The sequence below is a fragment of the Hippichthys cyanospilos genome, chromosome 8 (genome assembly GCF_059441005.1).
Source record: "Hippichthys cyanospilos isolate Australia breed blue-spotted pipefish chromosome 8, RoL_Hcya_1.0, whole genome shotgun sequence".
NCBI classification, from domain to species: Eukaryota; Metazoa; Chordata; class Actinopteri; order Syngnathiformes; family Syngnathidae; genus Hippichthys; species Hippichthys cyanospilos.
The window spans coordinates 23,309,004-23,325,211 of record NC_142376.1 but is presented as its reverse complement, the minus strand read 5'-3'; the positions used below and the strand labels follow the sequence as shown (position 1 = coordinate 23,325,211).

Genomic DNA, 16,208 nt, shown 5'->3' with positions numbered 1-16,208 from the left:
TAGGATTAAACAAAAATTTTAAAAATGTTGCTCAGTGCATTTATGACAAACGAGATGAAAATAGCCCTTTTCAAACGAGCTCCTAAATTTTATGTGCAAAGTATTCAACGTGTGCTAGTTTGTTCATCTCTGAGCATCGGGAGAATGTTAATTCACAATTGTAACATATTTTGAATGTTTGTGAGTAGGCATGGGACGATATCAGAATCTGACGTTATGATAACTTTGAACAAAAATATCCTGGCATTGAAATGACAGCTCCCTTCCGTGAGCCGTCACCTTATTGTGGTGGAGGGGTGTGCATGTTCCAGTGATCCTAGGAACTAAGTTGTCGGGGGCTTTATGCCCCAGGTAGGATCACCCATGACAAACAGGTCTGTGAGCACGGCTCACAGATCCCTTATGAAGAGAGACATAATTGGATCTAGTTTTCCCTTGCCGGGACGTAGGTCACAGGAGTCCCTCTCTGGAGCCAGGCTTGGGGGTGGGGCTCGTTGGCGAGCGCCTGGTGGAGAGAGAGAGTCTTCACATCGACATGGGCGGGCGGAGGTGGGCTTATATTATCAAAGTACAAAAACTAACAAGGTAGTTCTGTCAAATGATACGATACAGTAATAGTAATATTAGAAGTAATTCTCCCGCCCAAGTCCGTGTTGACCAACTCTCGTTTGCCTTTTCCGGGTGAACACAGTGCAAACGAGAGTGCGTCAATTGACGTACAAGTAATCTCAAATTGTCAATTAATGTGCTTACAATGTGATTACAAGCTCTGATTGGCTGGTTGTGAGCAGAACTGAACGCGCGCAGAGGGCTACTTGAGTTAGCCAGAACTCGATGTTGAGCAAACGCGATGTTGAGAGAGGGAGGGAGGAGTATTGCGAGCGAGAGCGAGATGTTGAGCGAGAGAGGGCTATCGCAAGCGAGCAAAAAGGAATTTTGAGCGAGCAACTTCTTTTTCTGTGTTCAAAATCCATCGGCGCTCGCTCAAACTCTTATCATTATGCGTTCAATAGTTTTTTTTCCTGCGCTCGAAACCCGTTTTTGCTCGCTCAGTCTTATTTTCTGCGCTCAAAATGTTTTATTGCGCGCTCGCAATTGTGGCACAAATATAACGCCATAGCAAATGGAGTATTAAAAATGGTGAATATGAATAAGATGAACATTTTGAATATCAAATGGGAACAAAGTACAACTGTACCAATGAAAGTGTCTTTTGGAAATTTATTCAGAATTTTGGAAGTGCAAAATTAAAAAATAGAGGAAAATCGAGAATTTTCTGAATAAAAAATTGAAAGCCTCCATGGCAAGAATATGTTGAAATGGGGGAGACATAAAGTGGATGAATTATTTAAAAGTTGAACTCCCCCCTTTCTCCTCCGTGAGCCGTCACTTTATCATGGTGGAGGCTTGACGTGTCCCAATTATCCTAGGAGCTAAGTTTGTCCAGGGCTTTGTGCCCCTGGCATGGGTCACCCTTGGCAAACAGGTCCTGGGTGAGGGACCAGACTAAGCACGGCTCACAAGTCAAGTTTAGTTGTATAGCCCTGAATCACCACAGTCTCAAAAGGGCTTCACAGGTGAAGCGAAATCACAAATAGCTATTATAAAGCTTGTAAAATATATAACATATATAAAGATAGATCATAGCACATACATCTTTGATGCATAAATTAATTGGACAGCAGTTTCCCTTGCCTGGACGCAGGTCACTGAGGCCCCCTACTGAAACTAGGCCTGGAGTTGGGGCTTGCTGGCAACCACCTGGTCTAGCCAGGCCTCTAACCATAGGGACCCACCCGGGTATCACCTTGAAGAGGTAATGTGGGTATCCCCTTTCCCCTAGGCTCATCCATGCATTTTTATCCATCGCAGCCAAAAATAACTGTCACAATTGCTTAGGGCAACAGGTAATGTCCAATTTGCGCTCAGCTTCATGGATTGTATATGACCAAAATGGGTAAGCCTTCAGCGGCCCTGATTGAAGCTTTTCTATGAGTTGTTGTTTGTCTGTGTCCCCTATGATTGTCTAGCAAAGGGGTGGGCAATTCCAGGCCTTGGGGGCCGGTATCCTTCATGTTTTCCCGTTTTCGCTCTCAAACACACCTGATTCAAATGAGTAGGATTATTTTCAAGCTTGATGAGCTAATGGTTTAAATCAGGTGTGTTAGGGAGAGAAAACTGGAAAACATGCAGGACACGGAATTGCCCACCTCTGGTGTAACATAATGTGCATCTTGGTATCAAAGCTTCAGCTGCGATCTGCAATGGACAAGCAAGCGGCATATAAAAGAAATGGCTTGAGTTTTGTCATTTTAATTTCGGAAATGTCATGTAGCCTAGTAGGTAAATTCAGTTGTGCTGTTGTTTGATTGTGGATATAGATAAAGGTGCACTGTGTAAATGTTGCTTGGTGCAATTTCGCTACTTTGGTGCTGAAAGGGTTAATAAATGTAAAAGCACTTTTGCCATCTTGGCGGGAACGGGGAGTGGAGTCAGTCCGATGTATAAACTTGTCTGGATGTTGCGCACACGTGTGCCCAGCTCACTTGAGAGAGAAGGAAGCCCGGGGCTCACTTTTGGATTCCGCTTGGATGAAGGCGTTTTTCGTGCGGATGTGTGGAGGCCATGGATCACATGGGACTCGTGGGTACACACCTGCAGCTACATACGCACGCGCAGGAGACCATCAATTTCGGAATCGACCACATTCTTAGCAGCGTAGAACAGAGTTGCATGCTGAGCACAAGGATGCACGAGCCTGATTATGGACACCCGCTTTACAATTGCAACTCCAATAACGTTCTGCCCTGCGCCCAAGGGAGTTATAACTACAACGGCGCTTCACTTGGGGGCTCTTGTCACATGAACGTGGGGGTCAATGTGAGCGGGCCCAACCCCGCCGGGGTCATCCGCGTGCCTGCGCATCGACCGCTGAGTGGCGGCAACTCTTGCGTGCCGCCGGGAACTGGAAGCATCTCCAACATCAGCGCGCTTACTTTCCCCTGGATGGAGAGCAACAGACGATATACTAAAGACAGATTCACAGGTAGGAAACAATAGAATACTTTGCAGCGATGACAAAAGACATTTAGACATGAGGGGTTTTTTTCATTGGAGTTCGGTCTGATAATTTAAAATACGTGCACTACAGTGCACAATGTGTAGTGTATTTATAGCCTATGCGTTGTTTTTTTTGTACAATTGTTTTATTTTCTAAATCGATTACTATTGAAGCACAATTTTAGCTTCATTTTTTTAAAGTGATATTGTGACATACTTTGGTGAGAGCATCACTCAAAGCTGCGGATATTTTGGCTGTGTTTACATTTTATTTAAGTTGTGCAAACGTGTTTTTTAAATAATATATAGGCTTATTGTGTAGTGACATAACTACTGTATTGTCTTTCACTCTATTTTCCTTTCTCTTTCATGTTGTTCGTGCGCGTGTAGTGCCTCTTTCGCCCCTTACTGTACCACGTCGTGTAGGACACCCCTATCAGAACCGGACGCCTCCAAAAAAGAAGAAGCCGCGGACGTCGTTCACTCGATTGCAGATCTGCGAGCTGGAAAAGCGCTTCCACCGCCAGAAATATCTGGCGTCGGCCGAGCGGGCTACCCTTGCCAAAGCCCTCACAATGACCGACGCTCAGGTCAAAACCTGGTTCCAAAACAGGCGCACCAAATGGAGGTGATGCTTTTGTGTGCGTGCGTGTGTGTGTGTCTGTAAGCTTGCAGGGCAATACTCTGGTTATTTTGTTTTAAACAAATACTTGAAGTGTTCAAGTAGCAATCGGATATAGCCACTATTTTGACCGCTTTTATGCCTGCCAATTCATCCCTTCTTGACATTCCACAACAATTAAGCTGAACTTCACCAAACCATTTCCCGTACGTGAGCGATAGGCAAATTCATTGTGGAATTTCTTCTGAAATTAAAAGCACGTCTATCATATTGATTGAACGTGTGATAACAGAACGCAGATCCATTGCTCACCATTATTATGGTCCCGCTAATATTTTTTTTTTTCAAATAAAACCATAAATTTGTAAGAAGACCTATAATTTTTGATCGCCCAATTGATAAACCCGTTTTTTAAATGTTACACATTTTAAATTCGATTGTTTCTTTTGGAGGTCCCGTGGTTTACAAAAAAAAGGCAATTTTAGTATTTTAAATTTTGTAATTTTCTAACACCATCAGTGGGTAAGTTGGAAAGACTGTGGCACAAATCCAGCTCTATTAAAGTGCACCGCGAAATCCATGCACGCACGATGAATTCATTGCCAATAATCATCAAATCCGTCATTTTAAAGCAATCTCTATAGTCCACAATGTATTTAACAATCTTTAAAACCACTAACTAAATGGATTGAATATTAAGATGCGAAAGAAATATATATTAAAAAAAATCTGATTAAAGGCTCGTTTAAGGTTTTTGGAACTGGAGAGCGTACTGTATAATAATAATAATAATAATAATAATAATAATAATAATAATAATAATAATTTTGTCTGTTTTTTAAGTCCTTAATTTTTGGCACAAATGGGGCCAGAAATGGAAGAAAAAAGAATTAGTTTCAAATTACAACTGCATTTGGAAGTTTTGCAGAAAGCCTACACAGATAACGAACTTTTTTTTTTTTGGGGGGGGCGGTTTGGACAGGCGGCAAACGACGGAGGAGAGAGAGGCGGAGAGACAGCAAGCCAACCGGATTCTCATGCAACTGCAGCAGGAGGCCTTCCAGAAGTCCATCAACCAGCCGGTAACACCCGACCCGCTGTGCCTGCAGAATAGCTCTTTGTTCGCCTTGCAGAACCTGCAACCTTGGACCGAGAACACCGGCAAAATCAGCAGCGTCTCTGCTTCCGAATAGGTGTACGCACGGTCAAATGTTTCTAGTCCGGAGTGCCCTGCGACTGACATCCAAACTGGCATTCTGAAAACTTTTGCTCTTTTTTTTTCCCTCTGATTGAGTGAGCCTCTGGATTCGGTTTCTTGCACAAACAGCGGTGAAAAAAAGAAATCCAATTGGAGAAACGTTGCTCAAAAATAGTTTTGAAAATCGTTGGACTTGAATTCTTAGAAGCAGCTTACAGTATTTTTTATTGTACCCTTGGACACCGCTAGCACAGCATTGACAGTATGCCAATTTACGGACGTGTTCTACAAAATATGTGAATATTATTAATGATGCCTATAAGGGCCTTGCTTATTATTAATGATGCCTATAAGGGCCTTGCAGGTGAACGAACATCTTCATTCTATTAACGGAAATAGACCTAAGAAATGATTAATTTTGACCACATAGTTGCTAGTTATGTGTCCGGTATCAGCAATGGAATTGCCTTCACTCAATCTGATACAAATTGGTCATTTTGTATTTTGACCAAGATATTTACAAGCTACCCACTCAGACACAAACGCACGCACACGCGCGCACACACACACACGCACGCAAAAAAGACAATAGGGCACCTGCTGATGAACAGCCATTCACACCTTGGACGATTTCGCGTGATCAATATACCTAACGTGTATATATTTGAAATGCTGAAGAAAACCAGAATACCTGCTGGGATTGGCGCAGCCCCTAAGGAAGTCCCGATCTCTGCATTGGGAGCCGGGTACATCACGAACGAGTCGACTATCGTGCCAAGCGAAGCCATTTTAATCTGGGCCTGTGTGACAACCACTTAGATACAGTAAAGTGTGCTGACCAATTCCATTGGTTGTTTTCCGAGACCAATATACATGGTTAATATTAACGTAACCAAAGTCACCTTAAACAGCTACATTGGCACCATTCTTTTTTACCAATCCAGTTGAGTATTCTAATTTTTCATTTCTGTGAATTTACATTTTTAATGACCATTTGTTGAACGCCTTCACTTTTACATCTGTAAATGGAAACGTTCCTGTTATGCTACTGCATTTGTTAGCCAAACCACCTCATTATGATGATGATGATGATTATATTTCGACTCAACTTCAGAAGCATTTCTTGTGTTGTGTGGTCAGTAGCCCAGAGTTTCTTACTAAAACAAGTTTCTAACAGCTAATGTGTAGTGTGTATGGTCATATCATTCACATTCACGTTTGTGTTGCTAATTTATGTATACTTACGACAAACATATTGGCTGCAGTTTACAGAAACAAATGTAATCTCCTTACAAAAAGTATTGCAGCCAAATTCATCAAATTATTAAGTAGGTTTAGAACAAAAATATTCTGGTAAGGAATTGCGAAAATTTTATGTGTTTGTTCTAACCACTTGATAATTTCATCCAATTAGTTGGAATATTTATTTTTAAGTAGACTGAGGTCCCCCTTTTTGTCGGTGTTCTATTGCTCCTGTCAAAGACAAGTGTAAATTTGCAATAATAAAAATGAAAAATAAATAATGGAGAATTGTGTGGCAACGTCGCGGCAACAAGTGTGACTCCAGGCAATATGACTTTTTCATGTTGCAGAGGAGATTTTCTAAATGAGTTTGAATAATTCGTTTGCGTGGCATATACAAATGCACCAGCCTTTATTTTTGCCTTAAGAAGAAAAAAACAACTTCATTTGTTGGTTTTAGAAAAATGACCGCGTCCTTTGCTTGAACAGTCAGGCAAAACTACTAATTGATTCCTACAATTTTCATACATATGTGAATATGGGATTGGATGGTAAAAGTGCTGCAAATGTATGCTATTGGGTCAAATTTTCAGTGGAATGTTACAATTTATGGAAAGAGATGTGCGTGCCACGCAGTGTCTAGCTCTAGTGTGACAATCCCCAGGACCACTTTCGTGATGGTGAAAGAAATAAAATGGAATTTCTCTGTCTCGGTGTCTGCCCCGTCTTTCTGATTCTCTGTCTGTCTGACTGTTTGCCTCGCCCCCCACCCCCACCCCCCACCCCCATCCCCCACTCAGACACACACACTTTAAAATAAAATACGTTTTCCCTTTATGTCTACTTTTTGGACGACAGTAAATTAATTTAGCGAATGGTTATATGTAAATTGTGTTTTAAAACTGTAATAACGATTGGCCTTTTGTTATTGTTCCGTTATTAAATCATATCCTTTGATTCTTATATTTTGTCTTTGGTTATTTATGAAGTTGTTAATTTATTTTATCAAGTATGTATAACTATACAGAACACAAAACTATTGTAAAATTGCAAGGAGGGGGGTACGCACTAACATGCTGTTCGTGAGGGATTTTACCGAAAAGCTTTGTCGCTCCCCTGTGGTGACATAATATATTACAGACATGTCGTCACTTTTCGTCGCAAAATGATGACGATGCAGACGTCGTGAGACAAAACGGGACAATTATGTAATTAACCTGACACAAACGGGGAAACGTCAAAACCTAGCAGTTGCAAACAGATGGCTCGCTTGCCGTTTAGTGTTGCCAGCTGCAAACATTTACTTTCAAAAGGCGCTATCTCGGAATCGCCTTTGACAGGTGAGTGACTCCGTCGTTGATTCGAAGAAGCATGTAAAGCTTAGACTTTGACTGTACTACAATACAGCTTTTACCTTTGACTCTATAAGTAGGTGAAGGTTCTCTGCTGCCGTCCTTCACACATAAAGCAGAATTTTTCTAGTAATCGTTATAACATGTGTCTTATGTTGGCTCGTACTCAGGATGTTTCCGGTTCGTTAGTGAGACAGCAAAAGATCGAGAGCCTCTGAAGAAAGCAATAACGCCACAAGGAAGGTTTGACAGAGATGAGGAGAAAACCAAGGATGTTCTGGAAAGTAAGAAGGACTGAACAAATGAGTACAAAAACGAGCAGTACCTGCCAAAAGTTTACAAACTTCTTCGAATGAGATTGGAACCTTAAAATGCTTACATAATCACCAGATCCGTCACACTCAAAACTTAATTTGCTAGCAGTGGCGTGCACCATTGCGTTGCTTGTGGCCATGTGGTGTTGGTGTATCATCTGAGTTGGCAAATAAAACTACAAAACTGTGTTCCTCTTGGTGTCCATGCACCACGTTAGCCACTCCTACCGGTCTTGTTTGGGCTGCGTGTTGACGTCATGACGCAGCGCGCTTCCGATGTTGTACGGAAGCTGACAGGAAGTGGATCGATTTATTTTTATCTACAATGTCGATATTGGGACTTTTGAAATCAATTCAAATCGTAGTAACCAAGAATCGCCTATTTTTTTGGGGTATTGGGGCAACCGCTTATATGGCCTTGTTGACTTAATTTCAAAATTAACAACAAATAAACCTTACATATACTGGATACCTGACACATCTTGCTTCAAGGTTAAAAGAAATAAATAAAATTAAACCCTGAGTAAAGCATGATATCAAGCACAATTCAGTGGGACTGAATAATTTCTTGTTTAAAGGGTTTCCCGAAGATGTGAATCCTGTGACAAGAGAAAAGGGAGGTCCCCGAGGTCCTGAGCCCACCCGCTATGGAGACTGGGAGAGGAAGGGTCGCTGTGTGGACTTCTAGTTCACCGCCTACGTTGCATAGTAGTGCACCTGGAGCATATACAGCATGTACTTTAATTTATGTGTGTGAATGTTGTTCATTTGGTGTGCTTGCAATGTTTTCTTTAGATCAGACAGACTACTGGAGCCCTTGAACCGTGTATTCTGTTAAGAATGAATCCCAAATTATTAATCAGAATGAAAATGCTCCAAGAAAACACTTCATCGGAATTCAAATCCAAATGGACTTTCATTCAGATTCCATTTGCCAAACCGAATGAGTGTCATGTACGCAGTTCAGATGGAATAGCCAATTTGGCTCTCTTGTGCTTGTTCCATCTTGACATAAAAGCATGATGTCATACAAATGTTAAAATGGCAATGTCTTACTGTAGCTTTTCTGCAAGAAAATACTTTTTTTTTTTTAAGTACTTGTGAATTGCAATCTAGAATAGTTCATCTTTTATGAACTCTATTTATTATGGAGTCAGGGCTGACCATTTGTTGTATCATTGTGCTGGGGGAGGTGCTGAGACTTCAAAAGCCAGAGAGACATAACACACTTTGATTTATTTTACCATAAAAACCTAAAGTTGAGCAGCATCTGCGTTCTGTCAAATTTATGATTGTGTGTATATGCCAAAATACCGCAATTAGTAAACTAGTCAAATGGATTACCTTTCCGTGTTCTCTAACCGCAGCACTCTTAATTGAATCAGCTGGATACACCATAACTTTTTCTTCTCGAGTTGAGTCATATTCTGGTGTGTGAACAAGGATGGACTCGGGCGTTGGTTCGTACCCCATACTTTTGGCCTTCATTTTTGGGTAAAAACAAAAAGTGTATAATATATTTGTTGATTTACGAAATGTTTTTATGAAGATCTTGCCTTAGTAAAAGTTCAATAAAATCACAATTGCTGTTGCTAAATAGCCAAATAAGTAACAATCATGTAACAGCAGATAAGAATGGATTTGTCACATTTAAACCGGCGACAGAGCTCTTTATTGGGAATGATTTCAATCTCCATGTAAACCCGGCCTACGGAGAAGATGCAAAGCATGTTTCTGAATGGTGTACCATAATCAATGAAAGGAAACAAAGGATGTCTCAAATTATTTTTTGTTGTTTTGGTGGTTTTCAGAACCAGAGGAAAGAGTATTTCAACGCACACCCACCTTTTACAATGACGGTGCTCAGTGAATTATATTTGAAGTATAAATAAAATACATGAATGAAGTTTAATTACACAGGCACAGTACTGACTGTAATGTATTTGATCTTCAAATTTCCCTGATGGCAAAATCTAGTTGGGCCAGAAATGGGCCAGATAAGTGAAAAAGTAGCATCAACCCCCCCCCCCCCCCCCCACCCAGTCTTCAGGAGGGAGGGAGCTCTCCTGCAAGACACGTGATTGTGATTAGCTCCCGGCGAGACCAATGAGGACAGGAGTTGTAATCTACTCCTGCTCCAACTCCCGCTTCTTAGACCAAGGGAGAAGGGCTGGTTTCAATAGTAAAACACACACGCTGTTGGATAGATCCAAGATAGAGGAGCAAATACATTCACCGGACTGTTGGAAATCTATTACCTAGATTTCTTTTGTAATAAATTGGAATTTCAAGTGTAAACACTCATTGTTGCTGTTTTAAAGTGTTTAACAAATAAAGTTGGATTGGATTGTTATTCATGTTTGGTCATCAACAGTTTTCACTATAATTAGACTTTGATTAGACTTATTTAAAATGATTCTCCATATTCTGTTTTCATGTCATATCCATTTGGTAGAGCTCCTTCCAATGTTGTAGTTTTAGGTTAGCGTTATTAGCCAATTAGAATTCAGCTAACTTGTGTCACCAAGCTGTATGAAAGCTACCTGCGGCCAGGGCCTTGGCAATCAACAGTAGTGGGCTTCTGTGCAGTGTGCAAAACATGTGAAATGTATATACTGTATCTATATATATATATATACATATATATATATATATATATATATATATATATATATATATATATATATATATATATATATATATATATATATATATATATATATATATATATATATATATACATATATATATATATATAGACAGTTGCAATAGCCAAGTCTTAAGGTGGCCTCACGTTGAGATGCTTATGTTGATCAACCGCGTTTAACGTTGAAAAATTGAAGAAATAAATGTATTTAAAAAAATGTTGATAAGCCAAGCTACATAGTGTTGCTTGGCTGATGTACATTCAAGGCGTTGTGTAAAGCAAAGCCAGTCCCGTAGACATTTAGCAGAAAAATGAAATCTATTCGCTTATTTTTAAACCCACAATGGCTGAAGAATAGCATTGAAGAGAATGGATTTTATATTGAATTTAGTGTTGAGGAGCGCTCTTTAACTTCGAACTGAGATGTACAATACTGTATATCCACTCGGGTGTCCCCATAAGTTGTTAAAAGTACCGTAGCGCATGTGTCCAGCCGTGCTTTGGTGTCTTGTTGCTGCCTTGGTTAAACAATTTAAGTTTGCAAATCCAGTGTAGCTCCAAACACTAAATCGATCCTTTGCAAACAAAAGGAATTCCCAACAGAACTATTTGCCAGGACTAGCTCACACCCCTGGAAGCCCAGTCAGAAATATGGCCAGGTCGGGACAGGTTAGCTAATAGCTACGCTATGCCTCTAACGCAATCAGCCAAAGCCAACACCGCGTAGCTTGCTTGTTGAGCATTGCACCGCCTTCCTGCAGTGAGCATCCACTCAACGTAAGGCCTCTAGATTGTGATCTTATGACTCGATTGGCTATTATAGCTGTCTATTAAGTTATACGGGCTGATTACACGTCCATCTGCGCTTGCGCAAAAGCCCGCAACTTTTGAAGCAAATACCCTAGTGCACAGGTGTCAAACTCAAGGCCCGGGGGCCAGAACCGGCCCGCCACATCATTTTATGTGGCCCGCCAAATGCTGATTTGATTTCAAGTTTCTAGCTAAACTTGCAGATTGTCTTCAAAAATAACCATGTTTTGTTCCCGATCTATCTTTTGAAAAGTTTTTATCGGCCTTTGTTTTCAAAACTAGTTAAAGATGATAAACCAGCAAATACTGCGTTTATTAGACACATGTTTTTTCTATTTTTAAGTCCTAAATTTTCAGGATTTTAGAGAAATTAAAGGGGTACGTTGAAATTGAAGCTTTTTTAGACTACTTTTAGATTTATTCCGGCCCTCTAACAGACACCTTAAGTACAATGTGGCCCATGATAAAAATCAGTTTGACACCCTTGCCCTAGTGCCTCTGGGAGCAGGCAGATTACATACAGCCTGGCGACACAAGTTAGCTGAATTCTAATTGGCTAAAACTCCAATTTAAAGCTACAACACTAGAAGGAGGGTAACCAAATGGATATGTGACACGAAAAGAACAGTATACTGAGAATATTTTTTTTAAATTAAAAAAATATAGAGTAAAAATTAAGTGAAATTTACTTTCATTATAGTAATTATAATTATTATAGTTTATTGTAGTTATGATACTGATGTCAGGTTATGTTACACCAACAAAGAAGGCCTTGCTGGCCCTGACGGCCCACCCCGTATATACAGTGAACCCTCGTGTTACAACTTCCCTGATTTACAACATTTTCATGTTGCGACGTGGAATAAATAATTTTTTCATTCCGTCTTAATGACATTTTCCCGGTTCGTCGAGCTGCTTCCATGCAACGCGTCACTACAATGCTGGTCTGCTATTTGTCGACGTCTCCTCACGGAGATGGTGGTCTGCTATGGGTCGTCCTCACTTGTTTCATATTCACGGAACGGTAAAACGAAAGGTTTGTGTGTAAGAGAGGGACAAAAAAACGCCGCTGTCCATGTAAGAGGGGGTTCGTAAACCGGGGGCACACTGTACAATAGTAAACATCTACATATAAAGCACCAGATATTATTGTCATGTTCTGTTGCATTTTGGGTGGTGGGATTTATTTTGAGCGTCTCTGTTCTTCCGGTTGTGTAGTTCCCGTTTCTGTTTTCATGTCATTCAGTGTTAGTTTTGATTAGGTTCACCTGTCCGAGTCAACCTGCCCCTCATGTTTCCACCAGTCCGCTTGCCCTGCTCATTGTTTCCTCCCTACCTGTTGCGCGTCAGTCATTAGTTTGTGCTTGTGTATTTAAGCCGTGAGTTTGTTACTGCCCATGTCGGATTGTTGTCTTATAGTTGCATCTCACCCGTCGTCCGTCAGCCCCGTGTCATCCTGCCAGCCTGCCCGTTAGTGTTTGTTTCCTGTTTTGCCAGCCTGCCTGCACCCTTAGTTAAGAGTTTTTGCCATCCTGTTTTTCCCCGCTTTTGTACCGGTTCCTTGTTTCAATAAATATGGATTACATGAAGCCCCTGCCTCGAAGCCTCCCTGCTTTTGGGTCCTCCACCTCTTATGAATTCATCATCACAAATTGTAGCGTTACTGTTTTTTTCCCCTCCTCATCTAGTAATTTGCAGACGGTCCCATGCGCACTAGCCCAGCCTCCGCTGCTCATAGAGATCAATTGCGTCTTTTCAGCAAAACAAACGATTTAAATATTTTACAAATGTCTTTTTTTGACATTGTAGCCCGTATTATGAAGGAGGCACAAAGGCAACTTTGGTGTTTAGACAACGTTTTGGCTGGTATTGATTGCGAAAGTCTGAATCTGCCAATATCTTGCCAACTTTACTTAAGTAACATGCATTACATACAAAAAGAAACTCTCTAATCACAAATAAAAACGTATTGGTCGAAGTTTGTTCTCTGCTCCACATAGTTGTAGAATGAAAGAAAAGAGAACACAGCGTCCTCCATTCAAGCCGTGGATGTCCATTAATGAATGTCCATTAATCCGTTAATGTCCATGGCTTCACGACTTTGTCCGGTTCATCCTTGGTGGTAGAAAGTGTACATTTAATGGAATTCAGTGAACAAACATCATTTATCATAATAAAATTGGATAGCTTACTCCATGTATTTACTCGAAACATTTCTACCTGAATAATAGTATGAAGGAAGATTAGGTTGAATCAAGCACGCACGTACACATACACACACACACACACACACACACTGTTGGGTTTGAGAGTGGGATCGATACCCCACAAATGACACGAGGAGAGCTGTAAATAATAACACAGGAGTCAGAGATTTAGTTTTACCACGGCAGTGGGGAGAGCTCGAAGGAACGCGTGACCGTGTGTCAGCCTCGTTGCGATGTCTCTCTCCTTGAGCTCTCGGGCTGCAGCCTTTTATTGAAAAGTTATTGCTGGGTCGTGGCAGGTCTCATGTTTCAACCTGTGGCACCAAATGCCTGTTGAGCAAATGGCAGGCTCCGGTCGCCCCTTTAAACATTGTTTACAAATCACACATCCCCATGGCTATGCATAAACAATAGGGAGCCGGCACGGCTCCTGGGGCAGCTGGAGCACATGAAACAATGCCGCTGCACCAGTGCAACAGCCAGTTTATCACTAATTTATCTTACAAACAAACAGGTCTGTATCTGTCTTTCTGCATGCATGCGTATACACCCAAAATATCAATATTTAGTCGGCAATTGGCTAGCAACCAGTTCTGAGTGTCCCCTGCCTACTGCCAGACAAGCAGCTATAATGGATGGATGGAGGGACTGTTGATGGAGTACTGTATCAGACTTTGTGCATAAACAACAAATGTGTCCAACTCATGACTCTCACAACACTATTTCAGAGACTACTCTGTCAGTGACACACAACATATCTTCAGCATCTTTAGTTGTTTGTTGATGAAAGCATGGGGAAACAAGCCTACAAAAGACAAAACTTTCCTGTTGTACTCCGAGTACATCAAATTATGCTTGATATTATTGTGCTTAATGAGAAAATATTGTCCACATCCCAAACCTGAATACTAATGATCTTACCTTACACAACACTAGTCCCCTTTGATTGGTCTCAGTTGCAATCTGTATTTTTTGAACTCACTGCAGACATAAATAACAAAGTATCATTTTTTCTGTCTTGTGAATAATAATAAGATAATAATCATCAAATGGATATACAGTGGGCTCCCGGTTTACAAGATTTATACATTCGCAGTTGGGATCGTAACACGAATTCACCGCATGGCGGGAAATCCAAACCAATGTTAAATAGCTAATGCACGTAAAACCCCAAGTAAAAACATCAAGATTGCATATACACATTAAAAATTTGTATCAAAATAGTATTGTAAGTGCAACGTATATATATATTATACATATACATATCAATTAAATAACACCATAAATAAAAGTTATATAAAGGATTTATTTTCCTTTAAGTGGCGTGACGAGCTTGTTATGGTCATATTCTCAGTATTACTGCAGTACGAGCAGGCTCTTTTTGTGGCAGTGGCATGCAGTGTGGCGACTGTGTGGCAGCTGCCACCGAGAGCCAAGGGAAGCCACACTTGATGGCACCAGTAGCCACTCTTTCCGAGGCATTTCCATGTTCGTCTGTGGCTGCTGCCACAGGTAGCCACACTTGATGCCACCAGTAGCCACTTTTTCCGAGGCATTTCCATGTTCGTCTGTGGCTGCTGCAACAGGTAGCCACACTTGTTGCCACTCTTTCTGAGGCATTTCCTTGTTCCCTCTGTGGCTTGGCTTCACCTCCACGTTATTCTTTTTCGTGTTAGACTTGCAATGTATTGTTGTTGGTTTGTATAGTTGCTTTTATTTCACCCATTATTGTGTGGATTCCTCTTTCGTTGTCGCTGCCGTTGCATTTTCCTCAGTCTTTTTTATAAATATGTTTCTCGTATTTTCATTTCATGTATGTTTTTTAGATGTACTGGTATTGTATCTTATTTAGTTTGGACTGTGTTTTCATTTATTCACATTTGTATTATGTTCTATCACGCAATGACCGGAAGAGGCGTCTCCAGAGTTACCACGAGCGATGCAAACGAGTAGTCACGAGCGATGCAAATGAGTAGTCACGGTCGATGCAAATGAGACACCGCGAGCTATCAAATGAGCTGCAAGCAATGGCCGACATTTCACCGGCTATCCAATGCGCGGCAGGTAATGGCTGACTGGGCGTCGCTATATTGTAATACGGGGACTCCCCGTCGACCGATTCTGAAAAGATGGCGGATGGGACAAGTCGAAGTTTGTAAGTCCTAGCGTCAAAGCCCCGAAATATACTAAGGAAGTTTGCAGTATAAAGTCAGGAGTGGAGTGATATTGATGTGAGTGTTTGTGTAAACATTTACTTTATCGCGAATCGTAGAGTGAGGATTTTAAATTATCTTTTGAGGCGACATGCGCTCCGGAAAGCTTCAAGCTAAGCTAATGGAAATTACGGCCTTGGAGCAAACCAAGTTGAGAGACCACAATTACTCGGAGATGGAGGGTACAGTTACGGGTGCAGGGAAAAGAAAAGAACCTCCCGGTACCCCAACCAAAAATCACCAACCGCTTGTTAAGTCAAAACATCTCCAAGAGTCGTCTGCTGTATCAAATGAAGCTCTTCTTAAGGCCATAGAAAAGCCGACAGATAAGATGGATATCTTTGGGGTTCAGCTAAAAGAAAACTCTGTCATGGTGGCCAACATCTCCAAAGCTGTTGAAATAAATGCAGCTGAAATTAAAGAGTGCAAAGAAACTATTCAAACCGTACAAGAAATTATGCCACGTCTCATTAAAGAAAATGAGGAACTGAAAGATCGAGTGTTGGAGTTAGAAAGGTATAAGAGAAGATGGAATCTTAAGAT

General features: G+C 41.0%; 2 protein-coding genes across 2 annotated transcripts; both read left to right on the top strand.

The window, feature by feature from the left end:
- Nucleotides 1-1,100: 1,100 nt before the first annotated feature.
- On the top strand, nt 1,101-6,982 carry tlx1 (T cell leukemia homeobox 1). Its single transcript, XM_088421482.1, has 3 exons — nt 1,101-3,046; nt 3,451-3,688; nt 4,665-6,982. The coding sequence occupies exons 1-3, from the start codon at nt 2,626-2,628 to the stop codon at nt 4,873-4,875; spliced, it is 870 nt and encodes a 289-aa protein (XP_088277608.1). The 5' UTR covers nt 1,101-2,625; the 3' UTR covers nt 4,876-6,982.
- A 312-nt stretch (nt 6,983-7,294) lies between these two features.
- On the top strand, nt 7,295-10,141 carry sdhaf4 (succinate dehydrogenase complex assembly factor 4). Its single transcript, XM_088421483.1, has 3 exons — nt 7,295-7,462; nt 7,645-7,758; nt 8,367-10,141. Exons 1-3 carry the CDS (start codon nt 7,384-7,386, stop codon nt 8,474-8,476), a joined length of 303 nt encoding a protein of 100 aa, XP_088277609.1. The 5' UTR covers nt 7,295-7,383; the 3' UTR covers nt 8,477-10,141.
- Nucleotides 10,142-16,208: the final 6,067 nt, after the last annotated feature.